This window comes from Lolium perenne, chromosome 6 (genome assembly GCF_019359855.2).
Source record: "Lolium perenne isolate Kyuss_39 chromosome 6, Kyuss_2.0, whole genome shotgun sequence".
NCBI classification, from domain to species: domain Eukaryota; kingdom Viridiplantae; phylum Streptophyta; class Magnoliopsida; order Poales; family Poaceae; genus Lolium; species Lolium perenne.
The window spans coordinates 71,892,985-71,902,990 of NC_067249.2; the positions used below are offsets into that span (position 1 = coordinate 71,892,985).

Genomic DNA, 10,006 nt, shown 5'->3' on the forward strand with positions numbered 1-10,006 from the left:
GTGCTTTACGAAATATTTTGCATCCTCATCAACCTGACTTGTAAACAACCGTCGCAACTCTTGAGGCACCTTCCCTTTTCTGCAACAGAAAGCAGGACCCTCATATTGGATCATCATTGCTCCACAATGTTCGCAGTCTTTTACTGGCTTCAAAGCATGATGCTTCCTTGGTAGATTGTGGTACACGTAGTCATAAGGATCATCATTCTGGTTAGTCGTGGAAACACCATTTGTCACTCGGTAGGAATCAAACACATCGCTTTGCCAAGACAAAATAAGTAGGAATAAAATAGGCGCCAAAAGGCATATTGGATTGCAATAATGGTATTCGGTGATTTGTATTAGTTACCTGTACCACTAAAAATCCTGCACTCATCATCATCATCATCATCATGCATTGTTGTTTTCTCTTGTAATGTGTCTAAGTTCTCTGCAGGCAAGTTGTGTTGAATTGTCTCAATAATGCTTGATACACCTCACATTTGTACATAGACAGTGTGATTATTTAATATACCTTCCAATGTAGCACCTTGTTCAAATGGCTCTAAAATGCCTGCAGGATCGGACTCATCATCGATGTTTGTGTCAACAGTGCGTAGCAAATTGCATAAATATTAGTTAAAACGGAGATATGTGAATCGCACAATTAGATTACATGCATACACTATATGCATGTGGCCAGCAGTACCTGTTGGGTTAGTTTTACATGGTTGTGCTTGCATGTAAGGCGTGCAATGTGAGGTGATCAAGGGCGAAGAATTTTCCCAGGACTAATTTCTTATACTCCCTTTTTTTGCGCAAGCATATTTCCTTCTCACCATCTGTCATTGATGAGTACCGATCCCTTTCATGTTGTCGTTTCGATCGAAGAATCACTTTGTCGTTTCTTGGTGCAATATTCACTTTGTTCAGCGAAGCTCTTTTGTCCATGTCCTCCTGAGATGTGGATCCATTTTGCGAGATCTTGTCCCGGATCTCACATGAGAGATGAAAGTCAAATTCTTGTGTAGCCAATCACTATGATGTCCGTCAAGCATTCTTGAGTCGCGCATTGCGTGGCATATCCCTGCTACTGAAGTAGAAAATAGGATGATATAGATGAAATGAAGCTCGCATGAAACGATTACGCTATGTATATTTTGCTAAATTTTACGAATAGAGGTTTATGTACCATTTGCAAGTGACATGGTTACGTTGCTCAATGGGGTAATTTGCATCGGAGATACTTCTGCATGATTAAGAGCAGTCCGAGTTGCAACATTCTTTCGATGGCGAGCTAACCGCTGCCTCTGTATATAGTCAGCTTTTTTGTCGGCAGACAATTTAGCGTACCAACTTTTAGCACTTTGGTTTTTTTGACCTCGTTGTGTGTTTGATAGGCCAGTACCCGAGTCACAGCCATCATATTGCAAGGTAGATGTTGACGATTGATGAAGATAAGCATTACTGCAGCCCAGAACAGCTTCAAGACATGTGAACATCAAACATTGTTAGAAGATTTTGAAGATCACGTAAAAAAATGCAAAAAATGGCATGAAAGATTATATTACCAGGTATATGGTTTGGTGAACCGTCTGCATAGAATTGTGATGGTTCCGGTTCCGGGCATTGAGATGCATAGGTATGTTGAACAAGTGGAGCCATGTCTACAAAATTCATTGTAGATGATAATTCAGTATTTGCATTAAAAAAATATGCCACATATATGCGTGAGTAAAGAACATATGACCTGGTGTTTTATATTGCAGCTGGCTGACTCCTGATTGTGGAGGATCTGGTGTATGACATACTATGTTCTCGTTTATGTTTGCATCCGTTGAAGGAACTTGTTTTTTAAGTTCTCGTGCTTGGCGCCGGTGTTTTGCAATTTCATCTTTATTTTTTGCATAATACTCTCGGTTTCTCTGCCTTTTGGCCTCTTTAGGATCTGCAGTCATGACACAATTTACTATATGTCGAAATAATAATAGGAGAGTTGAAAGCATCAGTCATTGTTAATCACCTTGATTCTGGCCGTTGGTGATATCTTGAAAAGGGGTGCGCTTTGACGCTGACATGTGTAGTGTTTGCTTACACTTTTCGTAAATGTAATTGATATTATAGAATACCTCTTCCCTGTATGTATCAGAGTGGTCGGTTACAGGCATGTGTGACCCCGGGACGGGATCCTCTAACGTTTAGCAACAAAGTCAGGTAAGCTACAGTCTGACTTGTCTTCTTCCTAATTGTATGATTTTGGATTAAAACAACTTAAATTATTATACATAATACTTTTGTAGCTACAGTAATCATGTACAGTACTTAATTGCATCACAAAATATGATACTCATTGCTACTGTTCAAAATTTTATTCTCTTTCTTGTTCTCAAGATTTGGTAGAACCCGTGTTTATATCCGGCCTTTTCGTAGCACTAATCCCTGACTGAAGAGTAAAATGACAATACTGAACCTCTAAAGCACTCTATTAGCGATATGCACAATGCACTGATACCCGAGTGATGTACAAACACATAATCTTAATGTAAAACAGAAAAACCAATTATTGAGACTACGCACTCACTTGCTGTAACATAAATTGTGCCAAAGAAGAGCAACAAATGCATGTATGTATACGGTATGTAAAGCTTGTAACAAAGCGTGGTGGTAATAATAGAGAGATGACTACAACTCTAATACTAATCAAATTCCCACAAGAGAAATCTAAAGCACGGATTGGAGAATCATAAAATAAGCAGATACCTTCAGGATTCTAGGAGGAAACGCGGTTGAGCTGGGCCTTGGATGAGCTTGACCTTGGAGGAGCTGGACCTTGGAGGATCTGGCCTTGGAGGAGCTGGGAGCAGACGGAGGCAACGGCGTGGGGCAGTTGAGCTGGGCCTAGGGGACGGCAGGTGCAGAGGAGGCTTCAGCGTGCAGCGCGACGACGGGGCGAGCCCTGGCGGCGGGTAGCGCGGCGGCGTGTGCGTCGGTGGCTTTTGCGGGCGTGCGTGGCGGTTATTGCGGCGGCGAGCAGGTCGTGTGCGTCGGCGGCTTCCGCTGGCATACACGACGGTTATTACGGCGGCGTGCGATTGGATTGTCGGCCCGGACTGTTTTAGCGCTAATGTCGGGTGGCCTTTGAAGCGTTGGATGAGTGTTTGACGGCTGCGATCTTTTGGATCTACCCCCTCTGGGCCTTTTTATATTGGTATAGATTAATCAAGCATATCAAGCATCTGCAATAACCAACAGAATTGAAACATGTTTCTAATATTAGAATGGAAATTTTGATGCATATTTAAATTGATAATATGTATAGGATTCCGAGACAGATTTGGGACATTATCGATCTAATCAAGCAAACAGTAATTAATAAGAAAACTAATTGAGAAGTAAAACAATAATGTATTTTGTGAAGAATGACCATAGCTCTCAGACATTCAGATAATCAAGTAACCAGAAGAGAGTAGATATGTCCAAATTCTCCATGCACATGTTTGGTATAATTGTTACACACGTGATACACTATGCACATGCACTTATTCCTGGTTTGAAGGGGCATTGGTAGCAACAACAATTTAAGCTTAGTTTGGTAAAGTTTACATGGAAAAAAAATTGGAACTTGATAGGGGGATTAATTTTGGAGGGTAAACAGAGCAGTCAATCATTAACTCAGCCTTAGTACAATAGACTCATGGCATAGTATATATATGCAGGAATAAGCCTTGGTACAATATGCAGATCGATTAGGCACGGAGAGGAACTCTAAACAGCACATGTGAGCGGATGAAGGTACGACAACCAAACTGTTGAGAAAAAGGAGAATACCGAAAAAGCCGGTGGAATTGCTCACAGAAAGAAGAATATCGGAAAAAATGACAGTAGAAAGTAGAAACTATATTGTCCAGTAGATTGCAGCCGTTATAATTTGATCTCGCAACATGATTAAAAGTTAAGATAATCCAAATGATGTGGGAACATGGTGCCTCTAGTCTAAAACCCCGTATATTGCTTTTAATATATAAGTAGAAAGATATTCTAAGATTATGATACTGCAGCCTTATGCGGAATGTTTTAGTAAACTGATTTTTGAAATAATATATATTTAATGTTTTGCAAAATTATATTTTACGTTTATGCTCTACATGTAGGACTGTTTTGGCACATTCAGGCAATGGCTATTTGACTACAGGCATGAATCTGAAGCAGTATAGATACGAAACTACTAAATAAAAAATTAATCGCTGAATGAAACTGGTTATTGCAAATATTGCATAATTAAAAATTGTATGGAGATTGGAGAAAACCTCAGAATTTCCGGTGACAAACGGCGGCTGACGGCGGGGGCAGCTGAGACTGTGTACCTAGCATGAAAGGATAAAACAATAACATCACACATTTTCTGGTGCAGATATGAAAGTGTATTTATTTCAACTATTGTTGACTCAAAACATAAACAAATATGATCATACACTCATAATGCTTAAATCATGCAATCAAAGCAAGCTCTATGCTTGCGCTGCAGACAGACTTGCTTTCTATCATATTATAGATAACCATGAGACAAACATCCATCAAAATGAAACGTGTAGAAACTTGGACAATATTTTCCTGCTTCAGACATTGGGTTGCAATCTTTTATATGTAATAGCTAAAGATGTTTTATCAAATTCTATCAGTCATTTTAGCACCACTGGAAACGGTATTTCTAAATGAAACCCGGGAAGACATGCTCCTGGTTAAATAAAAGAACATCCCAATGTTCAGTGTTCACTGGCATGAAAAAATATATCAACACATATGTATTTTGGGAAATATCGCCATACTGTACCATGCAATAATTCAGATATTTTCTTAAGATAAAACTAAATAAAGCGGTCGAAAGAAACTTCCAAACCAAGATGAATAAGTGTAAAGGAACCAATTCCTTACCTCTATAGCAAGCTAATGACCTACCTGTGCACCACAACTGAGCCAATAAGACAAAAGTTCGGTTCACCTCCATGTGAGAGGTATTATAGTAAGAATTTCACTTTGTAATCTAGATAAGTCGTCCACTAACCACGAAACAGGTTTCTATTTCCTTCTTGGTGGCGGCCGCAGCAGCGGCAAGCGCGGGCGGCAGCAGCGGCGGGCAAGCAGCAAGGCGGCAAGCGGCGGGCAAGCGGCAAGCGCGGCTGGCAAGACGGCAAGCGGCAAGCGGCAAGCGGCGGCGAGCGGCGACGGCCGAGAACGCAACGAAAGCGGCGAAGCACGGCAAGGCGATAAGAGCAGCGGCAGACGCGCAACGCGGCGAAGCGGCAAGCGGCGGGCGACGGCGGCGACGGCGAGGCGGCAAGCGGCGCGCGGCCGGGCGACGAAGCGAAGGGTGACGTTGTCCAGGGATTACGTCCGGGTGATTAGCGTGCGATGGGCGATTAGCGATCGGGATTTGTGATTTGGCGGCGCTGGTGTTGTTTCCTTCGCTGCTTGGCCGATGAAATTTGCGGTGGGGTGGTGGTTAGCGGCGTGATTTGCGGTGGGGAGTAGCACCATATGGGTGCGGGCTGACAATGTTTTAGCACTATTAGCGGGACAAACATGCACCTTACGATCTGCTGGTTACGGTTGAGATTTCTTGGATCTGCCCCCTACGGGGTTTTTATATGGGTATAGATTACCTGCTATATGTGTATCTTGCGCAACTACTATTCCTGGCGCCATTTACACTTGCAATATTTATTAGGTTTCGATGGCAATCAAGCTTCTGGGCCACTACTTAATTCAGCTGTTAGATGACGGGTGAAAGGAAGATAGCGCAAACACATATAGTTGACGCTTATGTCAACGGTATATACTGATCATATGAAAGAGGTAGACTTACATTTTCAGCGCAATAATAATAATAATAATTCTCAATTGAAACTTGTTGGCGTCTTGAAACACGCAAGGCACTATGATCTAAACATGTGACCGTAAAGAATAAAGGTCCGGAGAAGAAATATAACTCTTGGGAGATATTGAAGTGGAACAATAAGTAAGAAATTTCTATAAAATCCAATGTTCTAATTATTATTTTCCAGCCAAGTTTCATTGATGGAAAAACACAGCGTGAACAACAAGATCGAGAAAAAGCTAAACCACCAAGGCAAGTATCAGCCCCGTTCTCAAGTGTATAGACCTATACATATAATCAAATGTATATGGGAAGATCCTATTTCAAAACCTGGCAACATAGCGGTGCTTTGCAAAACACAAACATGCTTATATCGAATATGATAAATGAGCGATATCAAATGATATGATCAATAGATGCAGTAGGAACACTCAAAACTAATAATAATGGCCCGGATTGAAGGAAGAACAAACTGTTTCATCCCTCCAAGACATCCACAGTACACAATATTCTTCGTGCTTTTTCAGTGGGATCTATGTCATTATTTGGCTTGGCCAAAATCCGAGTGGTCTGCCTTGACACACCCCTCGACAAGTGCAACATAAAGCTGGCCATGCGAGAATACAGGTTCAGGGAGGTAAATACCAACAGTTGGAATGGTTTGCCCTTGGGCTTTGTTGATGGTCATAGCAAAACTCAACCGTATGGGGAACTGTTTCCTCTTGAATTTGAACGGAAGTGAAATGTCATCCGAAGGCGACAAAGGGATCCTCGGTATAAACACTCTATCTCCAACATGTTGTCCACCAACAATCTCTCGCATCAATTGCATTATCTTGAAATGCTCTAATCATTAATCTTGTTCCATTGCACAACCCGTTGTGAGGATCGAGATTTCGGAGAAGAATGATAGGACAATTGACTTTGAGTTTCAGAAGATGCGGGGGCAGGCCATTTGGAGTTATGGAGTTTAGATAGTCAATTGGGTAGTTATTGCGTGCATCATCTTCGACAGAGTCAAAGCTATAATATACCTTTTCTTTTCCAGGAAACCTTTCAATCATCTTTGTATTTAGATTGTCCACATGTTCATTCTTGGTTGAAAGAATGGCACGTGAGCTCATGTAGGATCAGGATGCGGCGTTTTCATGAAGCGATGGGAAGACATCTTCAATAAGCTTGTTCACCGGTTCTTACGTAGAAGTGTAAGGAATAACAATGTCATCGGAAGACGCACATAATCGCCACCGATCGTCTCTTCTCGTTCCATTCCCAATTCTCAAGAGGTAACCGGAGAACCACGGGTCGATTTGTGCCCTCATATTACGCGTGAGACGTATCTTTCTAATCTTCTCCCATAAATGAGACCTCCGTAGTGTGGCGTCGGTGATCCGCGCTCTTGTCCCACGCGTCACCACTGGAAGGACCTGCCTAAAATCTCCTCCAAACACCACAACCTTCCCACCAAAAGGCAAATCACATCCCATGATGTCTTGTAGGGACCTATCAAGTGTCTCAACTGTTTGACGCTTTGTCATGGCAACTTCGTCCCAGATTATCAAAGATGCCTTGCGGAGCAGATCTGCGGTACCACTTTGCTTGGTGAAATTGCACATGCTGCTATCTGTGAGTTTAATTGGAATTTTGAACCTTGAGTGGGCGGTGCGTCCACCAGGCATGATGGATGCCGCTATACCAGATGTCGCTGTTGCAATAGCTATTTGTCCTAGTGAACGAACCTTAGCAAGAAGTGCTTTGTACAAATATGTCTTTCCCGTGCCACCTGGACCATCAACAAAGAATACCTGGCTCCTTTTGTCAACGACGTGAGAGAGTATTTCATCAAAACCAGCGCGCTGCTCAGTGTTAAGAGATGTATACAAATTTATATCTTTTTTGTCCGGAATGATCGACATCTCCTCTTGAACCTCTCTCGAGTAACCACTTGAACACCCATCATCTACCGGATCCAAATCTGGGAGGCCATAACTGCCAATATCCTTCCCCATCGAATGCACCAGATCCCTAATGTCTCTAAGGACCATCTGCTCTACTGCGGCCTTGTTGGGATGGTTCCGAAGGTAGTCCTCAGACATTGACTCGAGGTGCTTCTCCCACAATGATCGGATGTTTGTCGCCTCACAAAACACCAGAATAGTTGCAAATAGCCTTCTTAGAGCACGTGGCATTTGGAAAGTAGCAGACTCAGTCAAGCAGTCATCAAGTGACTTGTCGGTCTCTATCAGACCTCTTTTCTCACACGCTTCTCTGAAAGACGCGCACAACTTTCCATGCACAGTCTTCAAATTTTCATATGATGTTGCACCTCGAACATGATTCATAAGTATTCTTAGGAAGTACCTTTCACCTTCAGCAGGATTTGCATACACAATTCTCCCAATCTGCCCCCGGCCCTTTAGTTTTCTTATCTGCCATATCTTCTTACACTTAATCCAACGATAAAATTCTGGGAACTCTTTGTACAAGAAGTTCCTCGCATAAGGGTCCACCTTGTTCATCTTGAAATATTGAGTGAGCATGGTGTTGGAAGAAGAATCCTGACTGATAACATCCTCTAGATTATCACCCTCCTTGAATGTGACAGACTGCATATTTTCCAAATGAAGTTGAATTGGAGAACCGAGGGAGAGACACCGTACATTGGAAAAGCGCAAATCCTGTGGATAGACTCCGGTGGCCCCACGAACCTAGCATCTCTATACTGTTTAATCTCATTGATTACTCCACCATCTGTATCTGCTGCTGGATCAACTAAGAATGAAGCACGATCATGTCCTTTATAGATGTATTTGAATAAGTATTTCACTGCCTTGATGCTAGAGCAAGCTTCAACATTGATGTGACAATTATACATCATAAGGAGACCAGGGTTGTATGGGACAACCCACCTATTATCCAGCTCAGCTCCTCTGACCTTCACACGGCGACCATCATGTCTCCTCCTATAGATAGGATATGAGTCCTTTCCTTGCTCCGTAGCATCACAGAACTGCCGAGGATAGCGAAATCGACATTCACCATCTATCATGCAAGGACAATTTTTCTTGAGAGCACCACATGGTCCGTGGAGCATATGCTTCACCACCAAAGCATGCAATACAGAATTTTTGTCCTTGTCAGGAATTTCTGCAGATATCACCTTGTCGTACCCATCTGGATTTGTTAGCTTGCTATCCGATCGCATGATCAAAAGCATGTGCTCATGTGGCAGCCCCCTCTTCTGAAACTCAGTAACATGGACATATGCAGCAACCTCACCAAAGTATTGTTTCTTGATTAAGAGATCTTTCATACTTCGCAACTTCGCCCTGTATATTCTTGCCACAAGGTCTGGACGGTCTTGTGGCGTACGCCCCGAGTTCAAGTACGGATGTAATCTCCTCCCAGTGTGGGTTGCAAGTCATCGTGATGAAGTAATCCGGCTTCCCAAACCGCTGGACTATCGCCATCGCATCAAGGAATCTTCGTTGCATGTCTCGATCACCTCCCGGAAAAGTCCGTGGTAGCACGATTTTCTTTCCAACCTCAGAACCACGTGTCTCGCCAGCATCAATAACATCAACAACACCCTTAAGAAAAAAATCAATCAAAACTTCATGCTCAGTATATTCATGTGTTATATAACCTAGAAATCTTAATTATTGGAGAACATTGTGGTACCTGGTATAGTTCTGCACGAATGCGCTTTTGATTTTTAGGCTTGGAGAAGAAATCAAGTCTCATTGTCTCCATCTTGATGTACATGTCAACAGCCCATTGCTGGAATCCCCGTGCACCGAACAATATAATATTAAAGAGTCCTTTTCTGACTTGTAGCTTGAAGCAGTAATACTCCCTGGCGCTGATAAATTTTCGTTTACCTCCAGTTGCATCATCATCCTGATCCTCTTCATCATCTGCAAGATGGATCAAAAAATGATTAATCGTTGATCTCCACTAACAATGAATAAAATATGAAACATGAAATGTGAAACACGTTTGTCAGCACGGGGATAATTACCTGCTACCTCATCTGTGTTTTCTTCTACCTCATCTGTGTTTTCTTCTACCTCATCCGTGTTTTCTTCCAATTTGTACATTTGAACTCTGATGTACACCTTGCAAGTGTTCATGCTCGTTGTCATTCTGGTT

General features: G+C 42.3%; 1 protein-coding gene across 1 annotated transcript; it reads right to left on the minus strand.

The window, feature by feature from the left end:
* Positions 1-7,047: 7,047 nt before the first annotated feature.
* On the minus strand, positions 7,048-8,466 carry LOC139832426 (uncharacterized). Its single transcript, XM_071822186.1, has one exon. The coding sequence runs from the start codon at positions 8,464-8,466 to the stop codon at positions 7,048-7,050; it is 1,419 nt and encodes a 472-aa protein (XP_071678287.1).
* Between the last annotated feature and the right edge of the window lie 1,540 nt (positions 8,467-10,006).

Coding starts and splice junctions, on each gene's coding strand:
- LOC139832426 (XM_071822186.1), bottom strand. CDS start 8,466: ATGCAGTCTGTCACATTCAAGGAGGGTGATAATCTAGAGGATGTTATC.